Here is a 26,168-nt window from a genome sequence, read left to right on the forward strand (position 1 = left end):
TACAGAGCGAGACTCCGTCTCAAAAAAAAAAAAAAAGGAATCCTAAGTTAGGGCCGTCTGTATTTCGGAGGTGTTATTGGTGAGACTTGCTAATAGGCTGAACGTGGGAAGAGAGGGAAAGGAAGACGCCAGGGTGAAGTCTGAGTTTCCGGCTGGAGCAGTTGGGGAGACGCCAGTGCCGTTTATTGGCGTGCAGAATGTTTGCGGAGGAACAAGTTTTGGGCGCAGAGATGGAAAGTAAGGTAAGTTAGAGGTAGAGAGACTTGAGAAAGAGAAACTTGTGAATGGGGAGGAATGAGTCGATGAAAAGGGAGAAAAATGCAAGGGACAGAAGAGATAACTGACAAGAGCAAGCCCCAGGGGGTAGCAAAGGGAACGGTCCAGGAAAAGACAAAACCTCTGCAGATGTGAGATTTGGCCACTGTTTCTGTGAAGTCTGCCCTTCCCTAAAGGGCTGTGCATGGGAGCCCTGCCTTCCACCTCCTCGGCCTGCCCCCAACCCCTTTGCTGGTGGATCTCTGCTCAGAAGCCACCTACCACACCGATCGCAGGTATCAACAAAGATTTTAATGCATTTACAATAAAGTCACTGTTGTATTCTCTAAGCCTCATTAAAATACAACCTTCAGTACACACATCTGGTTTTTTTTTTTTTTTTTTTTTTTTTTTTGAGGCAGAGTCTCGCTTTGACGCCCAGACTGGAGTGCAGTAGCACAATCTCAGCTCACTGCAACCTTCACCTCCAGTTTCAAGCAATTCTGCCGCCTCAGCACCCTAAGTAGCTGGGATGACAGGCACCCGCCACCATGCCCAGCTACTGTTTTTTGTTTGTTTGTTTGTTTTTTTGAGAGTTTCGCTCTTTTTGCCCAGGCTGGAGTGCAATGGCGTGATCTCGGCTCATGGCAACCTCCGCTTCCCGGGTTCAAGTGATTCTCCTGCCTCAGCACCCCGAGTAGCTGGGATTACAGGCATGTGCCACCACCCCGGCTAATTTTGTATTTTTAGTAGAGATGGGGTTTCACCGTGGTCTTGATCTCCTGACCTCGTGATCCACCCGCCTTGGCCACCCAAAGTGCTGGGATTACAGACGTGAGCCACCGCGCCCAGCCCTTTTTTTTTTTTTTTTAAATGGAGTCTCACTCTGTTGCCCAGAATGGAGTGCAGTGGCACGGTGTTGGCTCACTGCAACCTCTGCCTCCCGGGTTCAAGTGATCCTCCCACCCCAGCCTCCCAAGTATCTGGGATTATTAAATGTGTGCCACCACGCCTGGCTAATTTGTGGGTGTTTTTTGTTTTTTTTTTTTGTTTTTTTTTTTTAAGGCAGAGTCTCACTGTCACTCAGGCTTGAGTGCAGTGATGTGATCTTGGCTCACTGCAACCTCTGCTGCCCAGGTTCAAGTGATTCTACTGCCTCAACCTCCTGAGTAGCTGAGATTACAGGCACTTGCCACTGCGCCCAGCTAATTTTTGTATTTTTAGTAGAGACGCGGTTTCACCATATTGGTCAGGCTGGTCTTGAACTCCTGACCTCATGATCCACCCGCCTCAGCCTCCCAAAGTGCTGGGATTACAGGCGTGAGCCACCGTGCCTGGACTTTTTTTTTTTTTTTTTTTTTGAGAGGGAGTCTTACTCCGTCGCCAGGCTGGAGTGAAGTGGCTCAATCTTGGGTCACTGCAACCTCCACTTCCCGGGTTCAAGCAATTCTCCTGCCTCAGCTTCCTGAGTAGCTGGGACTACAGGCGCCTGCCACCATACCTGACTAATTTTTTGTATTTTTAGTAGAGATAGGGTTTCACCATGCTGGCCAGGCTGGTCTCAAACTCCTGACCTCAAGTGATCTGCCAGCCTTGGCCTCCCAAAGTGCTGGGATTATAGGCGTGAGCCACCGCACCAGGCCAGTACCCACATTTTGGTCAAAGGAGAATAAAAAAGGAAGAGTTGGTAATACAGCAAGTATTAGGGAAAGGAGGGACAGAAACTAGAGAAATTTACACAGATCTCAGTACATACAGGAAAGTTGACACAGCGTCACTATAGTCCACTGATGGGTGGCGCTGGGAACTTGGGAGACACCAACACGTTGGAATCAGGGCTGTGGGACAGGTGACAGGGGCAGGTGGGGAGGACTGCTAATCCCTGATCACTCAGGCCCCATCCCCAATGCAAAATTGTAATGGAACCAACCAGCTCTGTTCAGTACTTCCCCCAGGAGTGCAAATCAGTCAGACTAGATGAAGAGATTAGACTGCTCACTGCACCAAGCCCATTAAGGCAGGAAAGTAGACTGTTATCTTAAAAAGCTTTTCCCCTCTCTACACAATAAGGGTTTTCTAGCTAATGACTTTCAGTGAAACAGAAAATCTGATCAATCAGAATGTCCCATTCCCCAGGTTTCTCATTTTGTTGCTTTTCACAAAGCCTTTGGGAACTTTTAAATGACCAACTTTGCAGGTATATATGCAGTTCTGGAAATCGTACTGAAAAGCATACTTACGGCCGGGTGCAGTGGCTCATGCCTGTAATCCCAGCACTTTGGAAGGCCAAGGTGGGTGGATCACTTGAGGCCAGGAGTTTGAGACCAGGCTGGCCAACATGGTGAACTTCTGTCCTACTAAAAATATAAAAATCAGCCCGGCCTGGTGGCAGGCACCTGTAGTCCCAGCTACTCGAGAGGAGGGGGTACGGGAATTGCTTGAACCCGGGAAGGCAGAGGTTTTAGTGAGCTGAGATTGCACCATTGTACTCCAGCCTGGGCAACAGAGTGAGACCCTGTCTCAAAAAAAAAAGAAAAAGAAAAAAGAAAAAAATAAAGGCATACTTAACAGATGAAATCCATATGGTGTCTGGAATGTGCTTCAAAATAATGGAGGTGAGTGTGAGGTCTCAGAAGAAAACAAAATCGGCCCGGAGTTGATCATTGTTAAAGTAGGTGATGGGCATTCATTATGACGAAGGAGCTCATTATACTATTCTCCATTTCTGTGTGTACTGGAGATTTTCTGAACTAAAAAGGTAAAAAGTACATGCATTAAACTTCAGGATAAGTTCAATCACACCACTCTATACAAGTCTAATTTCAGATCTTTACCGAAAATAAAGGAAACCATGTTCTACAGAATCGAGTCCACATCAAGATGAAATGCTTTTCACGCCATTTAGAGATTAGTCTTATAGCTACAATTACTCAAGTTGAAGTTTTGAAATTACCTACACAGTCTTCAGTGTCAACGCCTACTGTCGCTCAACCCTGCCCCTCTGATCCCCTTTCCTCCCCTGCCCCACCAGTTCCCAGAGCTGTGGGCAGAGGCAGCTAGAGTGGGGTGAGCTTGGGGAGGGTTTGTCCCCTGGCTGTCTGGATATCTGCTTCCTGCCAGGTCTGTGCGAGGTACGGGGGCACCAGGCCCTGGTCCTGGTGAGCTCGGAATCTGGTGGGGAAGAGAAACTGAGTAATTTAACGTGATCGGTGTCCTGAGAGCCGCTCCAAGACTCCATGTGTGCGTGCACCTGTGCGGCGGGGAGGGCATACGAAGGCTGGTTTCTGAGGATTTGATGTTTAAAGAAAGACCTGAAGGAAAAGAGTAGAGATGGAGAAGGGCTTGGAGAGAGGAGACAGGCCTTGGGAAAACTGTAAAGAGCAAAACCAAACCAAACCTGGTGTGTTCAGAAAACGAAAAAACAGCAAAGAAAGCAGGGGAAGGGCTTCCATGAGGGCCCAGGACTTTATCTGGAAAGCACTGGAAGGATTGAAGAGGGACCTGGCTAGACTTGGGGTTTTGAAAGCTCGTGCTGTGATGTGGAGGACAGACGAGGTCACTACTTGAGCTGCTTGGGCAATGGCGTGGCTTGGACGGGGGGGATGGCAGCGGGGACGGAGAAAAGCGGATGATGTATTTAGAAGAAACTGAGAAGAGAAACTTGGCAGGACTTGGTATTGGGAGGGGAGAGAAAGGACATCAGGGATAACTCTCTGGATATGGGCTTGGTGAGTGGTGGATGGAGAGGCCACTTACAAGATGGAAAAGCCCTGTTAGGCTTCTCTGACCCATGTGGCCTTGCTACCTCAGATATGACTCTGGTTTATCTGTAAATGGAATTAACCACGCCACCACCTTGAGAACTGTGCAGAGCTGTACGTGCCCCTGCAGCAGCCGCAAACGTTAAGCCTGAGCAGGGCCCAGTGCACATCAAGGAACGGGACTCCAGGGCACCGGCCTCGCTCCCTCCGGATCCTGCTCCTGTCGCTGCTACTCCCTCCCCAACCCAAAAGAAAACTCGGCTTTCTCCTCCAATCACGTCTCTACCATCTTTTAGGATCCCAGGTACGTATGGAGCTGTGCTCAAAACATTAACACAGACACTTGTTGCTGAGCTCAGTGGAAACCGAGTTCCTTCCAGCCCAAAGGAGTCTGTGAGGCGTTCACCTTTCTCTCGAGGACCCCCGGTTCTCAAGGCCCAGGCTTGCTTTGTGTCTCCTCAGGGGAGGCGTGGAGGTTTGATCAGACAAGAGCTTGTGTATCAACCCACTGCATTCTACATCGAGATCCAGATCTGGGCAGTCATCTCGTGAATCAACCCCACGGCTCCGTGCAGGGCTGGCTCTTCTTGCTGGGTCACCCTGTCCAGGCACAAGGGGCCAGATGGGTGGGTGTGGGGCCCAGGAAAATGGCAGAGAAAAGCTTCTACATGAAACAGAGATGAGCCAAACCTTCTCAGCACCTGAACAAAGGGACATTTCTACTGGTCAGTTTTCTAGTCTTTCCCATCTCTGGTATTGAGTCAATAATAAGCAGGGGAACCACAGGGCCTGGAGGTTCCCACTGTGACTGAGGATCTTGCAGAGCTGGGCCAGTGCTGGCTGTGCTGATGGCTGCACTCTCTAAGCACAGAGCTCCACGGGCTACTGAACACGCAGACACACGTGATTTCACGTGAAACTGTCAAGTGTGCAGGCCTGGTGCTGTTTGCCCAAGTCCTGGATGAGGAAATGAGAGGTTTACAGGGGCACCAGTGAGCTCTGTCCACCTGGGTGCGGCCTGGAGCAGTGGCCTGCCTCACTAGCCCCTGCTGAGGAAACAGGCAGAACCTGCCACACTGGGCCTTTCTCATCAGCCTTTGCAGGGAGGCCTGTCTTTAGGAGCACTGACTTTCTGGACACACCTCCAGAATCGCCCTCCCACCCTGGGCCTCTTTCCCACCCGATGCCTCCATCCCAGGCTGATCACACCTCCCGAGATTAGAAGGAGCGAGCTGGCCTGTGCTCAGATCTCTTCATTTTCCCATCTCTCCCACTGCGCAACAGGATAGTATTTAAGGCCACACATCACAGGCTTTTCAAAAAAAAATAAGGTTTCTTTATTGTCTTGGATGCAAATATAGTTTTAAAAATGCATTGTAGTGTTGAATACAGCTGGTGGAAACGTGCTTCTTGACAGCAGAGCATCAGAGGGGCGTACTAAGGGTGACGTGGGCCAGAGGGGTCCTCTGGCCAAACCAGACTCTTCTCTGGTTTGTTCTTCAAACCACGAGGTGGAACCGTCTCCTCAGAGGAGCCCTGCCACAATCACCAAAGCTCACACCAGAAAAAACCGCCATTTACACAACAAACTGAACCTAAAAAAGGAACAGAACATGGTGCTTCCGCTGTGAACAAAATCAGCAAGCGAACCCGCTTTCCTTTCCTGGGCTGTTCGAAAAAGATTCAGCTGGAGAAACGGGGGCACTGTGGGCGGCCCGTGGGGGGCGGCGTGGAGCTGTGGGGCCCGGGCTAAGCCCTTCCTGCCTTTTAACTGCAGGATGTAAACTCTATGGAAATGTACAGAATTTCAGTTTCTCCCAACCCTCCACAACCTCAACTCTTGAGACCACCAAATAACTGTTAGGAAACACAGAAGAGAGTCCTTCAAATGAGCTACACCCGGGTTCAGAGAGCAGAACCAACAGTGTGACTGGGGCATGGAGGTAAATTCTGACTCATGATTGGAGGGGGATTTCACAAAAACAAAATTCCATGAAGTAAACACGGACACGCAAGCTTGTGCAAGTGCACACGCGCATGCGCTCTCTCTCTCTCTCTCACACACACACACACACACACACACACACACAGAGTCAACATTCAACGTGAAGAGTTCCCTTTTCTTTCTCGAAGGTTGATTTTTTGCAAGCCCTGACAAGCAAAGAGTCCCATGCGGTAGCCAGGGCGGGCCAAGACCTCAGAATGAAAAGCCCACAGCTGCTCTGTCCTCACCCACTCTGGAGGCCAGCCCTGGTACAGGCATGGGGGTGGGGGTCCTAAAACGCTTTGTCAGCGTTCCTGGAGCCCTGGTCAAGCTTCCCATGTGCCCCATGTATGTCCCTCACATCACAAAAACCTGTCCAGCTGCCCAAGGCCACGGAGTCCACCGAATGCCACAAACATGCTGCTGAGCCTCAAAGCTCTTCAACCTCCCACCTTGCTGTCCCCTCTCCCCTGACAGGTGTGCAGACAAGGTAAAATCCTCCAAAGCAGAGATGTCGAGGGCCCGGAGCCACACGCCACATCTCCGTACATCTGTGGCACCCTGGCCGGCCACCACTGCACACGCTGCCTGCCTGGATCATGCTGTCCAGCTCTCCTTTCCCTTCCCCAAGGAAATGCTGGGCCAAGCTGAGCTCCAAAACGGGTGGGTTCCTCTGGGGCCAGGGAGCAGGTGTCGAGGGAAAGGCCACTTTCCCATCAGAGGGAAAAGAGAGAGGCTCAACTCACACCCAGGGTGCCTGCTAGGAGGCCTCAGGCAGGACAGGCAGGAGCCAGGCGACAAAGGAAAGGGACAGCTGAGGGCCAACAGGGGTGATGAGAGGGGCCCTCCAAGCCTTCCCACGTCAGAGCCAGGGTAAGGAAAGAGCTGGATTAAAGCAAAGTCCATCTGCCAGTGCAGAATCAGGCCCGCAGCACCCCAAATCCCCCCCACACAGGGGTCCACTGGCCCAGGACAGGCCCAGCTCCACTCCCATGAGTTCTGAGAGCATAATGTCCTGTCCAGCAGACAAGACCTCACCATCTTGAAAACTTGAACCTGCCACCTCAGGCTCACCCAGAGGCCAGCTAGGGCCTTGCAGGAAGGGGCCTTGCCAGTTCCCGGCTACAGCTCCCCTCTGAGAGAGACCCTTACCTGTACTCCAGCTGCCGGCGGGGCCAGTCAGGGCTCTGCACAGAGATGAGGTGGGCGTGTGAGCCCCCCACCCCAGCAACAGAAAGAGGCGCCGCATGCCATTGTGCCACTTTATCTGGGCAGGGACTGGGGGTGTGATGCCCTCCAAGAATCCAAATTTACATCCCTCTTAGCCAGAGCAGAGAAACCTTAGGATTGACTTCTAGAAAAGGGAGTGTGGTCAGGGCCCATAGGCAGGAAATGGGAGGGCTGGCTGACCACTGACCCCACTCCCCTGGCCGACGGCTCCGGGACCATGTGCAGCACTGGGGGGCCTGCTGCTTTCCAGCCCCTTCCCCTCAACCAAACCCAATGTTGTCATCAGCGCCAATGGCCAGCACTGCCGCTGCTTCCTGCAGTAAAATCCTCCAGAGTAGAGACGTCCTAAGAAGGTGGCCAGCCAGCCCACCCAGGGTGCCGGATGCTGTGTGGCCTGCCGGCCAACTCCAAGAAAGGCCCTCAGTAGCGCCTGCCCTGCTCTGGGGTCTCCCACCCACCACGGAAGGCAGCAGTGCAGGGCAGGGGCTGACAGCACAGGGCGATTTCTCAGAAACCCGCCAGGGATTCCAGCAGGACTTTTGGTTTTTCTTTTTGGATTTTCTATTTTTTTCTTTTTTTTTTTTTTTTTTTTTTTGAGATAGGGTTTCGCTCTGTCACCCAGGCTGGAGTGCAGTGGTGCAATCTCGGCTCACTGCAACCTCCGCCTCCCAGGTTCAAGCGATTCTCCTGACTCAGCCTCCCCAGTAGCTGGGATTACAGGCGTGCACCACCACACCCGGCTAATGTTTTGTATTTTTAGAAGAGACAGGGTTTCACCATGTTGGTCAGGCTGGTTGTGAACTCCGGACCGACCTCAGGTGATCCACCCACTTTGGCCTCCCAAAGGGCTCAGATTACAGGTGTGAGTCACCGCATTCGGCCTCTGTTTTCTTTTATTTAGAGGCAGGGTTTTACTCTGTCAGTCCAGGCTGGAGTACAGTGTGGCATGATCATAGCTCACTGCAACTTCTAGGCTCAAGTAATCCTCCAGCCTCAGCCCCAAGTAGCTGGGACCACAGGCACTCACTGCCACACCCACCCGGCTAATTTAAATTTTGTTTTGTAGAGACAGGATCTTGTTATGTTGCTAGGGTTGGTCTCCAACTCCTGAGCTCAACTAATCCTCCAGCCTCAGCCTCCCAAAGTGCTGGGATCACAGGCAGGAGCCTCCGCGCCCAGCCAAGATTGATTTTCTTACTCTCCAAAGCGTCAGCATTTTGAAATTTCTTTTATGAAAGTGGGGGCAAGAATCAGGGTGAAAATGAGTGTAAACAAAGCCCACCCTGAGGTCAGCTCCCACTGGAGGCGGCCAGCAGAGTGGCCTCAGATGTCCCTGCACCTGGCCCAGGAGCCCAGGACAGGGGTCAAATCTAGGCCCCTTGGTCTGGCTGGATTCATCAGGCAAGATTTGAAAACAAGAAAACCTCTAGAACAAGAAACAATCATGTCTGCAGCAGAGATACGGCACTGTGGCCCTATGGCCATGGCAATCGTGAGCACCAAGAGAATGAGTTACAGAAATATCTCCAATACAAAGACATGCATCTCCTGGACAGTGGACAGTTGCTGGGACACACACACACACACACACACACACACACCCCCTTCAAGGCTCACACAACCTAACAGCCTTAAATACCTGAAGAAACAGAATCATGACATTAAGTCAGCAGAGGGAGAGGTAGGCCGAAGCAGCAGGAGGCCAATTTTATATCCCACAGAGTTTAAAAAGAATGAATCCCCAGCAAGGGGTGGGGAGAAAGCCACTGACTTAGGAGAGTTCTTGGCTCAGCCAACCACTGCGGTTATCTACACATTTTACAAAGGCACGGAAGTGGAGAGGGGCTGCATTCACGACCCTCCCCAGGGCCCACACAGCTGGACACGGTGGCCTCTTCCTTTTTCCCTTCTGGCCTTGGTGGAATTCCTACCACCGTGGCCTCTGCCTTTGGGACATTGCCTTCATGCTTATCCCCGGGTCAAGGATGGAGTCTGTTACCATTTCCCAGGGGAAATTCCAAGGACCAGCCCAGCCTCATCTTATGTTCACCCCAAAGGAAGGTGATCTGGAAAGCCTGTAAACACATGCTCTGAGTGGCTGAGTGGTGTCACCAAGCTGCTTTTGTGCAAGGCTGAAGCACAGATAAGGGGGCAGGCAGTTGGCCGGAGGCCTGAACTGGGGAGAGACCCCTGCAGGCCTGCAGGAGCCAGGGAGAACCTCCAACTGTATCTAAACTTCGGGGACAGCCCGGGGTGCCCCTCTTCACACGGCTCTCAGGCTCCCTCAAAGCCCTTCCCAGGCCCTGCAGGCAGAGAGGGAGGGTGAAGAGAGGCAGAGAGGGCAGAAGTCGCCTGAAAGCCTGGGCTCCGAACCCCTCAGCAGAGCTTTAAAGTGCGTTCTTTCCACGAGGAGGTACCCTCAGCCGGGCTTCCTGAGTGCTGGAGAGAGTGCCTGCCCCTGCAGCTCCCTGCAGAGGTAGCCGGAAAAGGGCAAGGACTGAGGCTGGGCCAACCTCCCGCTGCAGGCTCAAAATGGCCCCCAGCCCAGCCATGCCTCCACCCAGCCCTGATCTGGGTAGATTATTTGCTGTCTGATCTGAGAGATGCCTAGAGACAGCTCTGAGGGCTGACCACTGCAGAGTGCTGCCCGCCAACATTGTTTCCTTCTCCAAACACAAGACAGGACAGACTTTTGAGTGTGGGGGCATCCTTGGTCTGAGAACTGTCCTGGTTTGGGGAACCCAGCTGAAAGACATCAGACAAGATGACAAGGCTGACAGCAGGACATGGAGTCTGATCTTTCGGACACTAGAACTTCAGGGTTCTAAGCTCCCACTGGACACGCTTGACCTGTCAACAGCTGCAGCTGGAGACAAGTAGAGAAGAATGGCAGAAGGGCCATGGTGGTGAGGTGACATTCGAGAAAGTCCTAAGCTGAGTCCCTGTGGATCCTGCAACGTCAGGTGGAGCTAAAAGGGGACTGATGAAACACACCCAGCAGGGCCTCTCAGCCAGAGCAGCCACCGTGCATCACACACTTCCATTCTGGTCCTGTGTGTCCCACATCCACCGTTTCTGCACACATGTGTCCTGGAGGCTCTCTGAAGAAGGCACTTCCTCCTGGCAGCCTGCCATGCATAAGCCTGAATAGAAGCCCAAGTCCATCCACGAGGGCCAGGCATTGTCAAGAGTTGAGGGGAGAAAGAAAGATGCCTTCCGACTGCCCCACGGGCAGGCCAGAGAGTGGAGCAGGGCATCAGGCAGAGGCATGCATGTAGACAGGACGTGGCAGGAGGGACAAGGCTGGGCCTCAGGACAGGAGCAGGCCCTGTCACCCTCATCCCATCGCTTCTGCTCACTGGCGCCAGGCCTGGCAGGCCACCAGCAGGGCAGGACCAGCACGGCCAGCACTTCCCTTTTGTCTGGGCTGCCCCAAGGGCAGAAGAGGTTGGTGACTGAGGTCACTGAGTGAGAGAGTTCACAGCAAGGGGTTCCCGAAGGCGGGCTATTGCTGTCAGCAGGCCCCAAACCTGCTTCAGACCTGAGCATGGCCTCCCGACGCCACGGTGGGCCAGCAGAGTTGGAGAGAGGCCCCAAGGCTGAGCGTCAGGAAGGGCTGGGGGGGCGCAGCCCACTCTCCATGAGCAGGGAAGGGTCTCCTGGCATCTCATGCGGCTGCATGCCAGCTAAGCAGCTAGGACTCTCCCAGTCTTTTGCCGATCCTGGTGACGGCCTTGGATGCCTGCTCCGGCAGCTGTGCCGGGTCTGTGAGGATGGAGGTGGAGGTGCTCAGCTGCCGCAGCGTGTTCAGCACCACTGCAAGACAGAAAGGGTCAGACACGGGCAGTGACACAGAACCACCACACACCACACACCCGGTTTCGTACCTACAACCCATGTGGGAATGCTCAGACATGGGGCAAGTGGCAGCCGCTCTGGACTGCAGGGAGGAGTGCTGGGGGCCTACGCCAAGACCTGGGCACTCACCCCTCTGCCTCCAGAAGCCTCCCCAAATCCTAGCAGGAGCTGCCGTAGGCGGAGCATCCTATGCTGTTCCTGGTGCCACGGGGCTGCCAGCTGTTCTGATATTAAGCTTCTATAACCTTAACATACAGGATCATCTTTGCTTGTTATTATAAGAATTACACAAGAAAACACACTTGAAGGCACCTGATACAGGGCCTGGCAAATAGTGGGCACTCGATCCATGCAAGCTGGGTCTGAGCAGGCTGGGAGACATGGGAGGGCAGGAGCCTCCCGCCCCCACTGGACGCTCCTGACTGAGGGCCTCCTGGACAGCATTGTGCCCCTGCCCTGGCCCCACCTGGTTACCTGCAATGGAGTCTGGCAAACACTGTCCTCAGCCTGGGGCCGTCCTCCCTCCAGGACTAGCATGAAGCCCCTCACCCTGGCACTGCCCCACTCACTTGGCCTGAGGATGGGCAGGGAGCAGTGCTGGTCCAGCCAGGACAGCGCCGTCCGGTGCAGCTCCTCCAGGCTGCTGGTGGACACCATGCCCTTGAATGACTCAAACAGCGGCTTGATAATTATGCTGAACTGCAGTGTGTGGTTAAAGAAAAGGCAGGCACAGAGAAGGGCTGGGGACTGCAGACCTGAAGGTGGCCGGGCTGGCCTACTCCTTTCCCCTGGGGCTGGAAAGCACCTGCCCACAGAGAATGGATCACCGGGGAAAAGGGGGAGCGATCTCTAGGCAAGGTATGTCTTCCACTTCACGAAAACACTCTGCTCTAACTGTATCTGGACAACAGGGCCAAACACCAAGCGGGCAGGGGGCAGGGACACAGAAGGTCTCTAGTCTGGAACAGGTCCTAGCACAACCACGTGATCAAAATCATTCTTACATACAGTGGCAGGAACATCAGAAGCACAGAACAGGTGGAAAGGCAGAAGCCAACCGGGCACGGTGGCTCACGCCTGTAATCCCAGCACTTTGGGAGGCTGAAGTGGGTGGATCACTTGAGGTCAGGAGTTTGAGACCAGCCTGGCCAACTTGGTGAAACCCTGTCTCTACTAATAATACAAAAATTAGCCGGGCATGGTGGTGGGTGCCTATAATCCCAGCTACTTGGGAGGCTGAGGCAGGAGAATCACTTGAACACAGGAAGCAGAGGTTGCAGTGAGCCGAGATTGTGCCACTGCACCCCAGCCTGGGCGACAGAGCAAGACTCTGTTCTCAAAAATAATAATAAATAAAGGCAGGAGCCATCTGCCTGAAAGTGGTGTTTGCCTTCTGTGTTAAATGCAAAAATGCATGCCAGTCTCCTAGACCATCTTAGTGAAGGCCTGAGGCATGTTTCCTCTTGGACTTTGATCAGGACGGCGCCCACAGTTCCCCCACCCCAGCCTGATGATGGGGAGTGTGCCATTTCATCAAAGAGGCTCCAATTCATTCCAGATGCCACCCAGCTCTATTAATGACAGGGATCAGGACCAGGGCAGGCAGTAAAACAGCAACACAGGGAATCAGAGCTGGAGGCTGTCACCTGTTCATTTAAAAACTGCCTCTTATGGCCGGGCATGGTGGCTCACACCTGTAATCCCAGCACTTTGGGAGGCCAAGACCGGGGGGATCACCTGAGGTCAGGAGTTCGAGGCCAGCCTGGCCAAAATGGTGAAACCCCATCTCCATTAAAAATACAAAAATTAGCCGGTCATAGTAGCGTGAGCCTGTAGTTCCAGCTACTCAGAAGGCTGAGGCAGGAGGATCACTTGAGTCTGGGAAGGTGAAAGCTGCAGTGAGCTGTAACTGCACTACTACACTCCAGCTTGGGTAACAGAGTGAGACCCTGTCTCAGGGGAAAAAAAGATACAAACAAAAACACCTGCCGCTTCCCGCACACACAGGTGCTGTGCCTGCCCTGCCCGACAGCTGCAACTGGGATTCTCTCCTCCCGCACGACCGTCACCGCTGACTGTCAGACCCAAGCCTCAATGCCGCAGCCAACCCAACACATGTGCTGACTGTTTACTCAGAGGCAGAGCAGTGGCAGGGTGGGGAGTGACCAGGCAGGAACCACTCCCCGTAAGAGCCATGCTGCCACCTGGAAGGCCAAGTGCAGGGTGGCCTTGGCCCAAGAGCCCCCAGAGGTGGACAGAGGTGGACATGCTCCGTCAGGCTTCAGACTGGGCTCTGCCACTCGGTGGAGGGAGTCCTGGTTTCCGCCTGTCACAGCAGGGGTGGCACTCACCCTCCCTGTGGCTTCAAGGACCAAGCTGGCTGCCAGGCTTTGTGGGACCACTCCTCCTTCCCCTGCACCTTCTGCAAGTGGCTTTAGCATTGTCCTGATTTCTTAAGGACCTAGAGAGCGAAGCCCACCGTTCTGCCTCCTTAGCCCTTCCTGCAAAGCACCCTGAAGCCCCATCAGCAGCACCAGCCCACACAGCAGGCCAGGCCGGACCACTCTCTCCCGAGATAGACACTAGCACTGCCTGTCGTGAGGAGCTCGCTGACAGGCATTTAAAGAGTCTTTCTAAAGTAACTACAGTGCCAAGGTCTGTGGCTTCAGTGCATTGGCTGAGGGCGGGGAAGAGCAAAAAGAAAACCCAAAGATACAATCCAGAACTTCCAATTCTGCAAGGTCCGGCTTTTCACGTATTCGTCAAACATGTCTCTCATGTGATCAAACTGGCGCCGGGTGACGGGGACTCCCGTGGCAGGGAGCAGCTGCTGGCAGGAGCTGAAATGACAGGAGCCGTGGGAGCTGTGGAGCAGCCAGTGGCCAATAAGGGCCTTGGGACACAAGATGGACAGGGCTGGCCCAGTGCCGTGCTGCAGCCAGGCACAGAGAAGAGAGGTCTGTGGTAGGAGGGTGCCAAAGAGCAGAACTACTGCAGCAAAGAGACATCGACCAGTGACGAGGCCACAGGGTCCCACCACCTCTGAGGCAGGCCCTGCGTGGGGTTGGGGTGCCTGGTTGGAGCCCCAAGGCCCAGAAGCTCACATGATGGTGGCATTGAGCTCCTCGATCTCCTCCCGAAGCCGCCGGGCCTCCTCCTGCATCTGGCCCCTCTCCTGCTGCAGCTTGGTGATGTACTCCACGGTCTTCTGCAGTGTGATGGCGTGACTGGTCTGCAGAAGGGGCAGGTGGCTGGAGGCGGCACCCACAGCCAGCAGGCCTGCCACCAGCCATGACCACGCAGGGAGCACGTCTTGCCAGCTCCCCTGCCCTGCCACGGCCCACACTCTTGGCAACTCACCAGCTTGGAATTGTTGGAGATGAGGCTGTTGAGCATGTCGAAGCACATCTTGATGTTGAAGCGCCTTTTCTGCTCAGCTGAGATGTGCTTCATCTGCCGGTTCTGCTGGAGAACCCGCTGGTCACTGAGACAGGCACATTGCAGGCACACTGCCCACCCCTCCTCACTCCCTACGCTGATGCTGGGTGCCCAAGGGCCAGGGCTAGAGAGCTACGTGGGAGGAGGGCATGACAAGAAGCTGAAGGCTCCAATGAGGAGCCGCGGGGACAAGACGGGGAACCATAGAAAACCTGCTCTGCAGAACGGAGCACAGCCAGGGCTGGGAACCGCGGGGCTGCACGGGTGCATCCCAGGTGCTGCAAGCCCTGCCTTCCCCACCCAGCCCAGCCTTGGTGGTGGCCACACCCTTCCTGCAACTGATGCGGTACCTGCCATACTACGTGGACTCAGCATTGGTTCCCGGGCTTGGGGCCCACCCAGAAGCCTCCAGCGGGCCCACCGTCCCCACAGGGCTGGTTTGTGGGATGGGGCAAGGAGAAGCCCATTTCTGATCCACCCCTGCCTGGGCAGCTCTGGCTGGGTCTGAGGTCTCCTTTCCAGACAGACACAGCTCCTTGATGTCCTTCTGCACTCCTCTCCCCTCCTCCCAAGGGAACCAAGACCCAAGAGAGACATGCGGTACCTTTAGTGCAGCCACATTTTTGGGGTCGGATTTCCCTGAGCAGTTGTTCTGGGGAGACTGAGGACTGGGGCTCTGCTCCGATGCACATGGAGAGGCCTGCCCTGAGTTTGGGCAGTCCCGACCTGGTAAGGACAGACTCCTCTGAGGGACGGGGGACGGAGCCCTGGCCCCTCAAAGCCACCAGGAGGCAGCCCGGGGTCTCTGCAGGGTTATGAGGTGCTCGCTGCTACCCATGTGCTGCACTTGGTTCTTTAAACTGCACACACATGCTTCCTTAGATTTTTCTTATTCACTCCCCAGAAATTTTAAATTCATAACAACAACAAAAACACCCTTAACCCACAAAGAACACGATGGAGCCACCCTGTGTGACGTGTTCCAGTCACTGGTGTCACTTTAGGAGATATTTCGCAGGTGGGCTCCTTATTATTATTATATTTTTAAATTAAAAAACATTTTTTATAGAGCCAAGGTCTCATTATATTGTCCAGGCCGGTCTCAATCTCCTGGGCTCAAGCGATCCACCTGCCTCAGCCTCCCAAAGTGCTAGGATTAGAGGAGTGAGCAACCGCGCTTGGCCCCAGGTGGACTCGGCCTTCTTGACCCATCCCGCTTTACTGTAACAAATGCCTCAGCTTCCTTTCCTCTCTGTTGGATTATTTTCCCCAAACTCCCCGTGAAGCTGTACAGCAGGCTCTAAGTTCTGTGTTCTGAGACTCCGGAGACCAAGGCAATGGTTGGCCCTAACCTCTCCCTCGATTATTTGAGGGGCCTGACTCCCAACTCTCCTGTGTTTTTGTCTTTCCAGACTGAAGAGTCCTTATTCTCCAAAGCCTGTCCTTGGAAAAGGCCCCTGCTGGCCGAGCCCGCTAAGTCAGAGACCCTCCCTCATTCGTGTCTTCCTGAGGAGGGAGACAACTCTTCGCTCACAGAGTTCCAGGAGCAGTTACACCATGCTTTTGTTTGTTTAAAACGGAGTCTCGCTCTGCCGTCCAGGCTGGAGTGCAGTGACTCCATCTCAGCTCGCTTCAACCGCCATCTCCTGGGTTCAAGTGATTCTCCCATCTCTGTCTCCTGAGTAGCTGGGACTACAGGTGCATGCCACTACACCCTGTTGTTGTTGTTGTTATTATTATTATTATTAGGTAGGGACAAAAAAAAATTTATTTTTATTTTTCGCCATGTTGGTCGGGCTGGTCTTGAACTCCTGACCTCAAGTGATCCACTTGCCTTAGCCTCCCAAAGTGTTGGGCGTACAGGCATGAGCTACTGCACCCGGCCTACACCATGCTTTTATTTAAGAAAAGAGGCCATTTCCATTTCCCTTCCTGGCACGGCAGGCATTTGAGGGAAGGGGCCCCATTTGCTTACACCCTCTACCAGCAGCACAGCCTCGGGCAAACCATTCGTCCCTGACCTGGCCTGCTGGCTCCTCAGATGTCCCTGGGCAAAATCAGTCCTGCTCTGACTGTCTCACCCCTGGATGGCCCAAGAGTGGGCATGGGGCACAGACCTGTAGTGCAGAGACCTGCTGGGGAAGGCCATGTTGGTGCCCAGATGAGGCTGGGTGGCTTCTGTGGCCACAGCAACCCCAGGCTGAAGTTCCCAGAGACAGGAACCCCAGGGCTCCTCAATCCCTTCTCTGGGTGAGAACAGCAGCTCAGTGCCAGGCCTTCGTGGGCAGTCAGCTGGGACTCCCTGAGCACACTGGTCACCTACACGGCCATGTGCCCATTACTTTTCGCCCTGCCAGTGCCACCACAGGTCATCCTGCCACCCACAGAGCATGTTCCCAGACTGTGTTATTGGCAGGCTTATAAGACCTCACTGTATGTTCTAAGCCCAGGCTCCGTCCTGAGGACCCAGCAAGCGCCCCCCATGATCCACAGCAGGCCCAGTTACTTCCCTTGTGATGTCCCAACCATCCCGCTGAGTGAACACTCACTGGGCCCTGTGACAGTGACCTGGGGGCTGCCCCCATGCAGCTGGACCTGCTCGCCCTTCCCCAGGGGGTCTTGCGCTGTGCTCGGGAAGAGCCGGGAGATGGGGGCAGGCGGGCTGTTCGTGCCATGGCCGAGATCTGTCACCAGGATGCTGCTGTGGAACTCCGGGACCCCAGGAGCCTGCAGTGACATGGGAGAGAGGTCACCCCCGACCGCTGATGCACAGCAGGGCGGCACACCCATCGTCTCAGGTGAGGGCTGCCCAGGAACAGGGTGAGAAGGACACGGCGGGTCTGTCCAGGGCCCTCCTCACCCTGGGGATGGCAGCAGGTGCGATGACCACGTTGGACTGGGACACCGTGGAGGCCAACATCCCTTCTCTCTTCAGAGGCCCTGACGTCATGATCACCGCTTGTGGTTGTCCTGAAAAGGCAGCTGCCAGGACAAGGAGGAGGTTCAGGTGCAGCCCTGGGCCACAGGGCTTGGCCCACCCTGCAGAGGCTGCCTCTCTGCCAGTGACACAGCTTGTTTCCAACTGCAGGGGACAGGAAGACGAAGGCACCAAGGCACCTAAAACTTTGTGTGACTTCTTGAAGGAGATATGTTATAGAACCAGTAAAGAGATAGCCAGGACCATGTGTTTTCACATTGTAGGTTGTGACTAACTTTAAAAAAAGATAGAGACGCTGGGTGCTGTGGCTCACACCTGTAATCCCAGCACTTTGGGAGGCCGAGGTGGGTGGATCACCTGAGGTCAGGAGTTCGAGATCAGCCTGGCCAACATGGTAAAACCCCATCTCTACTAAAAATACAAAAGTAGCCAGGTGTGGTGGCACACGCCTGTAATCCCAGCTACTCAGGAGGCTGAGACAGGAGAATCACTTGAACCCAGGAGGCGGAGGTTGCAGTGAGCCAAGATTGCGCCATTGCACTCCAGTCGTGGCGACAACAGTGAAACTCCATCTCAAAAAAAAAAAGAAAAAAAAAAGAGAATAGAGACTGGGTGCGGTGGCTCACACCTGTAATCCTAGCACTTTGGGAGGCCGAGGTGGGCAGATCACCTGAGATCAGGAGTTCGAGACCAGTCTTGCCAACATGATGAAACCTCATCTCTACTAAAAATAAAAAAAATGGACTGGGCATGGTAGCTCATGCCTGTAATCCCAGCACTGTGGGAGGCTGAGGAGGGTGAATCACAAGGTCAGGAGTTCAAGACCAGCCTGGCCAACATGGTGATGCCCTGTCTCTACTAAAAATACAAAAAATTAGCTGGACGTAGTGATGGGTGCCTATAATCCCAGCTACTCAAGAGGCTGAGGCAGTAGAATCGCTTGAACCCGGGAGGCGAAGGTTGCAGTGAGCCGAGATCACACCACTGCACTAGAGCTGGGCGACAGAGTGAGACTCTGTCTCAAAAAACAAACAAACAAACAAACAAAAATTAGCTGAGTATGGTGGCACACACCTGTAATACCAGCTACTCGGGAGGCTGAGGCAGGAGAATCGCTTGAACCCAGGACGGGGAGGTTGCAGTGAGCCAAGATTATGCCACTGCACTCCAGCCTGGGTGACAGAGCAAGACTCTGTCTCAAAAAAAAAAACAAAAAAAAAAAAAACAAAAAAAGATAGAGCACAGAAAATGGACTAGATCATGGACATGTATTATTTAATGCCACTTTTGTTTCATTTAAGTGGTTGTGTGTGCATGCGCGCACATGTGCACACCAGGGTGGGGGTGGTGGTCACAAGTTTGAAAGCCTTTGGGATGGGAAAACATCCCTCTGCTCTGGGTCAGGGGGAGCCCCACACCGAGTTCCCCCACCTGGCTCACCTGGGGCGATGCAGGTGTTCTTCAACACCAAGGACACGGGCTCTGGTTTGGGAGCAGGCACTATTTTGTGGGGCTGCTTAGGCCTGCCCCCAGTCAAGGATACAGGTTTGGGGTGCACAAAAGTTAACCGTGGCTGAGGAGGCCGGGGGACAGGAGACAGTGCCAGTCCACAGGGGGCCGCTGATGGGGCAGGGTGATGGGTGGTGATCACAAGGCCCTGACTCTGGCTGAAGGTGGTGGCAGAGGCGTCATGGGTGAGGGTGGCGGAGGCCGTGTGGGTGATGACAGACGGCACTTTGCTCACTCCAGCAAACTTCTGTGGCTGGTGGAAGGTGGGTGGAGCTGGGGGGTTCAGGGCAGTGGCAGGAGGAGGAACTAACGGTAACACGGGGGAGACAGGTGGTGGAGCGGGGCTGGGAGACAGCAGGGGCATGGTGAAGACGGGGAGGAAGGGCTGTGGGACACTCAGTGGTGGCTCTGAGGGACCGAAGTCCGTGGGCTGGATAAACGGGTCCTCAGCCCGGGAGGTGTGTTCACAGCTCTGCCCGTCCACGTGAGCCAGGGGCGGGGCGGTGGGGGGCGCGATGAGGCTGTCAGGCAGGCTCACAGTGGGGAGGGCGGTGGTCTGCAGGACGCTCTCCTGAAAAAGGAAAAGAGGAGCCAGGAAGCAACACTGGGGTCAGACAATTCCTTTCTAGCACTGCACACTGCCAAGTCCAACTACACAGGCCAGGCGCTAGGACAGAGGCACAAAGGCCATGTCTCCATGCCCATGGCTGCTGATCTGGGGACAGGAATTTGTGTTTCCCTGCGTGTCTGCGGGGGTCTTGTTTCCATTAAAAACTAAGTAACTCAGAGCTCAGATAAGGCAACGGCCCTCACACAGCTGGCTAGCAGCCTGGGAATATCTTGTTTCTGGAGTCCAGCAGAGTCTCCCAAAGTCTCTGCCATCTTCTGTTACTGAGCAGAGGTAGCCTGGACTGCAGCTGCTCAGGGCTCCCCGAGGACAATTTCATGTGTCAACTGGTCATCAGGCCACCTCTTCCTAAATAAGAAAAGCTACGAGGAATGGTTCAGATCCCAGTCTCTGCAGTAGAAATTCTTCCTGGAGCCTGTTTGAAGATGATGCCAGCTTACCAGTATCTAACTGGTCATGGGCATAAGCATGAGGGCTCCATAAGGACAAAGAATGGTACCTCGCTCAGCTCTGTAGCCCAAGCACTTGTAAGCAACTTTTTGGATTGCTTAGTAAAACGTGAAAGAAATATACAGAAGATATTTTTATTAGTAATCCATGCTTTTCTTCTCTGTCTAGCTAATTCCATGTTAATTAGTCGGAGCAGAGCTAGCTGCACATAGGTTACCTGGCACTCAGGCAGGAGCATACCTGGACCGACAGAGTCTCCCACCCATGGGTGCTGAAGGATGCTGTCAGAGGGCTGGAATCGTGCCTCTGCACATTAGCACTGGTGTAGCACCGCTTGACGCTTTGCTGGTGACTGTGTGGCTATGTCATTAGCCTTGCTCCGGCAGCAAACCTTTGATGATGAGTAGCCCTGTGCCTGCCAGCCCCTTCCCCCACCCATCCCCCAGCTTCCTCTACCTGTGCAGGTGGGTTGTTGGGATCTGGTACAGGTGCTGAGGCAGATGCAGGTAGCATGGAGCCAAAAATGGAGCGGCTAGAAGAGAAGAGGTCTGAAAAACAACAGCAGGGGTCTTCTGAGCTCAGTGTGCCCAGCATTTGCTGGAATCAAGACTCAAACAGGGCCAGGCATGGTGGCTCATGCCTATAATCCCAGCACTTTGGGAGGCCAAGGTGGGCGGATCTTGAGGTCAAGAGATCGAGACCATCCTGGCCAACATGGTGAAACCCCATCTCTACTAAAAATACAAAAATTCGCCCGGCGTGGTGGCGCATGCCTGTAGTCCCAGCTACTCAGGAGGTTGAGGCAGGAGAATGGCTTGAACCTGGGAAGCAGAGGTTGCAATGAGCCAAGATTGCACCACTGCACTCCAGCCTGACGACAGAGTGAGACTCCCATCTCAAAAAACAAACAAAAAAATGGTGCCAACCACCATGCCTGGTTGGTGCCACCAGTGGTCCCAACTACACGGGAGGCTGAGGCGGGAGGATCGCTTAAGCCCAGGAGTTAGAGGGTGCAGTGAGCTGTGTTCTTGCCACTGTACTTCAGCCTGGGCTACAGAGCCAGGCTCTGTCTCAAAATAACAAAGACTAAAACAGGCTGGGTGTGATGGCTTACACCTGTAATTCTAGCACTTTGGGAAGCAGAGGCAGGAGGATCACCTGGGCAACATAGGAGACCCCGTCTTTACAAAAAATGAAGAAATGAACTGGGTGTGTTTGTGTGTGCCTGTAGTCCCAGGTACTCAGGAGGCTGAGGAGGGCGGATCACTTGAGCCTGGGAGTTCAGGGCTGCAGTGAACCACCCAGGTACTCAGGAGGCTGAGGTGGGAGGATCACTTGAGCCAAGGAGTTCAGGGCTGCAGTGAACCATGATTGAGCCACTGCATTTTAGCCTGGGTGACAGCGCAAGACCCTGTCTCTAAAAAAAAAAAAAAAAAGACTCAAACAAATCAAGGACTAAACCCCTAAAGCCCACATGGCCCAGGGGGTGCCATGGCCAGAGGCATTACCCTTAGAGACACCTTTTTTTTCTGTAGAAAGGGGGCTCTGGTTGGAACCACACATGTTGGCAACTATCCTGGGCTCTGAAACACTCCCAGGCCTGGCGTTTCTGCTGCTCTCACAACAGCAGGGGCTCAAGGACCCATCTAACTGCAGGGCCTTGGCAGGGAGCTGGCTGTGTCGTCAGCGCCCTCTGCTGCTTCGAGGGAGAACTGCTTACGGTCACGGCTAAAACCAGGACCAATTTCCTTGCTGAACAATGTCCCAGAAAAACTTCCCAGACCTTGCAGTTACTATAAAAAACAGTTTAGTTTTTTAAAAAATTCTGTGCTCGCCCCCTTGCCCATTCTACCAAGTCTTGCTCTTAAAGGAAGGCAGCAATCTGCTCTGTGCTGGGCTGGGGGAGATGCAGGCAGCCATGCTCTGTCTGCCTCTGGTCCTCACCCTGGAAAGGCTCGAAGGTGTCCATGAAGTCCAGGTTAGGCTGCAAAGGAATCAGTCCCGGCTGGATCATGTCTGCATTTCCCAGATGTGCTGCAAGAATCACAGAGAGAAGAACCATTTTGTCTTCTCAGACAATGTTGCAGGAACATAAAAAAGGCCTGGAACAGACCTTCCTGGCCCTGCTCACATTCTAGAGTCTTCCAAGGAGCTGGCTGGGATTTCTACCTTCTCGTGGGTTCGTGGCCATTCCGAACCCTCAGAAGGCAGGACAGTGTTTTTGCCAGGAAGGTAAAATTGAGTATCAGGGAATGGACACCCCAGGAAGCTGTGAAGAGCTCAACAGAGAACAGAGACCTCCCCCAACACTGTTCTAATTTTCAATCTTAGGGCTCTTCCCTGAGGGGTTAACTGGAAGACTGAATGCCACCAAGGTGAGGGGTCACACCCGGGAGTGCTTCCGATTTTCTTTAGTATGAGTCACGGCCCGGCTGCCTTGGCTTAGGCATGGCACATGTCCCCCGTGAAGGGAACAGCATCCGAAATGTGCCAATGACTCAGACTAGACCCTGCTGCTATCCTCCCACCATGGCACTACGGGAATGGCAGCGGCCCAGTAGGCCCACTCTGCAGACCCACCCACTCGGTATTTGCAGCCTGGATGTCAAATGAGGCCAGCCATCCTTCCCTTCCTTACTGCCTGCCCCCAACCGTGATGCGCAGCAGCTCAGAGACGGCCCTGAAGGAACCCTGGCCCAGAGGAGGCCTGGCAGAGAAGGAAGCGGCTGGCTGTTCAAAGCCCAAGGCCCTGGTTTGGGTTACCTATTTCCCGGGGATTGGGCCAGGCCACCGGCTGGTGTGAAGAAAGCGTGGAGAAGAGGGTGTCGCTGAATTCCGACATGAGCATGTCTGTGTCCAGCAGGGGGTCCTCCTCCATGGGGACGGGGGTCTTCCATCCATCCCCGTGCTTGTGCCAATATAGCATGTCATCGTCCTAACACAACACCAACATGGGGGAGGAAGCATCAAAGAGTAACTGACAGTGGGATGAAGAATTCCCACACCTGTCAGCTGGGGAAATTCAACACAGGGCTGCCCCGTGGAAGTGAGGCAGCAGGGTGGAGGCATTCGGAGAGTGGCTCCCTCCAGCCCACCCAATGGAGAGCTGGACTGCTTCTTGAGCCATTCCTGAGACTCCAGGGAGGGCCCATGGCCTGCCACCTTTTGCAGGGCTCCCCGGTGGGCCACCGAAGTCCCTGCTGTCTCGTGTCAAAGTGGAGGTCCTCAGAGCTCCCAGGCTCACCCACCTGGACCAGGCTGGAGAGGTCCTCATCCTTGTGCTGCTGTAGCTGTGGGCAAAGGGACAGGACACGGCGGTCACCAATGGCCCTAGGAGGGCCCAAGGGCTCTAGAATATACAGAACTCTTGGGGAGGCAGGCAGGGGTCCTGCTCACACCATCCCCAGGCCGATGCCTGCACAAAGGAGACTCCCACCCAATGCACAGATGGAGAAACTGAGAGCAAAGATGACCTGACTGAGGCAGGCCATCGCCTGGGCTAGTCTGGCACACTGGGCCCCAGATTTACTGCTTGATGCTCCACATCCAGGTGGGGCGGCTGTGGAGCCTACAGCCTCGGCCAGTGCTCTGAACCAGGGACTCTGCCGGCTCCCTCCCTAGGCGGGCTGCCTGAACACTCCAGCCAGATACCCTTTTCTTGAAGTAGGTTCTCCACTTGTGATACTCCCGGATCACAATCTCGATGCGGCTCTTCCAGTACTTCCCTTCCGTGGTGATGGCCTAGGACAGGGACAGAGGCCAGAGTGAAAAGAGGGCGTCTGCTTGATCAGTAAAGCTCAACTGGTGTACCGAGAAGTATCCGGCACTACAATCAGGCCTTAGGCAATCCAGCTGGAAACCCCACAGTGGCTACCACATCACTCAGAAAGTACGTCCCACTTCTGCTGTGCCACAGCAGGCCCTCTAGCTAACAATGCGCTTTCATCTCAAAACCTAAGGCATCCAAAGGCCTTGGGGGCACGGTCCTGAGGCTCTGACCAGGAGGACGGGGTGAGAGCAGAACACTCCAGCAGAGGAAGCAGCAGGGGAACGCTGCAGAAACTCCCAAGTCCCCCATAAATGCTCCTTCCCCACAGCCTCTGCCACATTCAAAGGGCAAAAATGAACAGCCAATTCCAGGAAGTTTCACGTGGAATGTGCCCTCTAGGAGCCTCTCATCCAACCTTCGCGTGATGCCAGCGTGGATGCCTGGCATGACAGCCTCCGAGCTCTAGAGGTAAGGAGCCCCAGCGCCTGGGGCTGCCTCACTTTCTGATCTCAAGGTCCAAATCACCTCACCTACAAACACTCTGTGTGTGTCCCTGACAGCGACAGCGAAGATGCTTTTCTGTTAAAAAGAACTGATTACGATATTGCCATACCCAACAAAATGATATCCCTTGATACTGTCTAATACCAGATTATACCTGACTGTCTCAAAACTGCCTTTCATTAGCTTACCTTCTAAATTCCCCTTTATCGTTAACAGTGAGACATGCCTAGACAAAATTAAAGCAACGCAGAAGAGTATGCAGTGAAGAAAACATCCCCCTCATCTGGCAGCCCTAATCCTACTCCCCAGAGGTTCCTGAAGTCTCTTAATAAAGACACGTCTGTATATTTTTCTAGACACTTCCTGTGCACGTATAATCACACATAGACACACACTTTAAAAATTAACAGAAAAGATATTAACCCCCTCAGTCCCTGGGCCAATCCCTCTGAGAAGGGGGAGGCTCTGCAGCCTGGGGTTGCCAGAGGCCACCAGCTCCCAGGCCTGGCCCCTGTACTCCCCTCTGCAGCCTCTCCTGCAGGACTAGCCCGCGGTGAGCTGCTCCTGGTAAGGTGCTGGTATGTTTCCATTCTCAACCACCCTTGGTCACTGCCAAGTACCTCCGGCCGGCGGTGCTCATCTACGTCCACAGAGCCGTCTAGGGGCGTCACAAAGTGGCACACAGGATTCTTGCGCTTCTCCAGATCTGAGCAGAGAGAGGGTGAGAGTCATACCATGATCCAGACCCCTGAGGGAGCCCCAGCCTGTCTGCCGCACCCCTCCCCCAGGGCGGACCATATTCCCCGGTACCCTTTCCTTCTCCTTCCCTAGGAAATGGAGATTTCAGGGGAATAAAGGAATCCAGGTGAAAGGGGAGGAATCTGTCAATAACGCCTCAGCCAGAAAGGCAGTGTGGCTACTCAGAGAAAGGCCAGCCCAACACAAGCCTGCCCCAGCACACTCATCTCCCGAAGAAGCTGCCAGGTCCACGACACCCGGGCTGGAGAGAGAAGGCCCGTGCCCGAGTCTTCCTAGGCCTGCTCCCTGACTCTTCAGATGCCACCCCTCTGCTGGGCCTGATAGCCAGTAAATGTCCACTCCCCTAGGACTTGGCTTGGGCTTCCTGTCTGCACAGACTGAACTTCTGTTAGAAACACCAGGTCTCAGGAGCAGACTCTAGCCCCTGGGTGCCCAGGCCTCCAGGCCATGGAGTTCTGACCACCACCGGAGCCTAGGCTGGGCGGCACTTACACTGCATGTACCAGGCCCGCCAGATGGCATTATTGAGCCGGATCTTGTCTCTCCACTGTAGCTTCAGGCCCTTGAAATTCTTCCACTTTGGAGACACCAACTTCCCACTGAAAGGCAAGGCAAACAGGGAGACTCAGTGATTACTCTGAAATTGAAGTGAAACTACAAAGTGCCACCCAATCATTCCAGGACCAAACTCCTGACTGACCCACCCCCAGCCAGACACCGGGCTTCATGGAATTCAGGTCACTGGGGGATTTCTTCAGAGCCACACAGGGCAGGGCGTGGCGGGGATGCTGTCAGGGTGCGGAGGGCAGGACTGGCCGCAGGGGTAGCGACTGGTGTGCGCGGCGGCAGCATGTGGGGTTCACCACATTCTTCCACCTACTTTGGCATATCCTACAAATTTTCCATAACTAAAAATTAAAAGAAATCTGTGAACCACAGAGTGAAACCCAGGCTCCTGTGACCTGGTCGTGGCCCGCCTGCTTTGCCACCAGCCCCCACGAGGCATTCACAATCCAAGTACCTGAGCATCCCACTGGCCTGAGTGCCTGCAGGGCAGGGCCCCTCCTGCCTCCCAGAGCCTCTGA

At 54.2% G+C, this 26,168-nt stretch overlaps 1 protein-coding gene across 2 annotated transcripts in view; it reads right to left on the reverse strand.

Annotated features, from left to right (window-relative positions):
- Positions 1-5,326: 5,326 nt before the first annotated feature.
- MLXI (MLX interacting protein) overlaps positions 5,327-26,168 on the reverse strand; it is a 72,113-nt gene continuing 51,271 nt past the window's right edge. Inside the window, exons 2-18 of one of the 2 annotated variants that reach the window (XM_024796801.2) lie at positions 25,576-25,682; positions 24,945-25,030; positions 23,703-23,792; positions 23,300-23,341; positions 22,815-22,986; positions 21,996-22,085; positions 20,508-20,599; positions 18,905-19,544; positions 17,387-17,508; positions 17,076-17,253; positions 15,131-15,252; positions 14,449-14,550; positions 14,193-14,320; positions 13,805-13,928; positions 11,658-11,787; positions 11,218-11,333; positions 5,327-11,046 (exon numbers count right to left, since the gene is read on the reverse strand). In XM_024796801.2, the coding sequence (XP_024652569.1) occupies positions 11,038-11,046; positions 11,218-11,333; positions 11,658-11,787; positions 13,805-13,928; positions 14,193-14,320; positions 14,449-14,550; positions 15,131-15,252; positions 17,076-17,253; positions 17,387-17,508; positions 18,905-19,544; positions 20,508-20,599; positions 21,996-22,085; positions 22,815-22,986; positions 23,300-23,341; positions 23,703-23,792; positions 24,945-25,030; positions 25,576-25,682 (2,350 nt within the window). In that variant the 3' untranslated portion in view covers positions 5,327-11,037. The remainder of the gene's footprint in view (positions 11,047-11,217; positions 11,334-11,657; positions 11,788-13,804; positions 13,929-14,192; positions 14,321-14,448; positions 14,551-15,130; positions 15,253-17,075; positions 17,254-17,386; positions 17,509-18,904; positions 19,545-20,507; positions 20,600-21,995; positions 22,086-22,814; positions 22,987-23,299; positions 23,342-23,702; positions 23,793-24,944; positions 25,031-25,575; positions 25,683-26,168) is intronic. The other variant, XM_011762839.3, reaches the window with a different exon arrangement.

The sequence above is a fragment of the Macaca nemestrina genome, chromosome 10 (assembly GCF_043159975.1).
Source record: "Macaca nemestrina isolate mMacNem1 chromosome 10, mMacNem.hap1, whole genome shotgun sequence".
In the NCBI taxonomy this organism is placed as follows: Eukaryota; Metazoa; Chordata; class Mammalia; order Primates; family Cercopithecidae; genus Macaca; species Macaca nemestrina.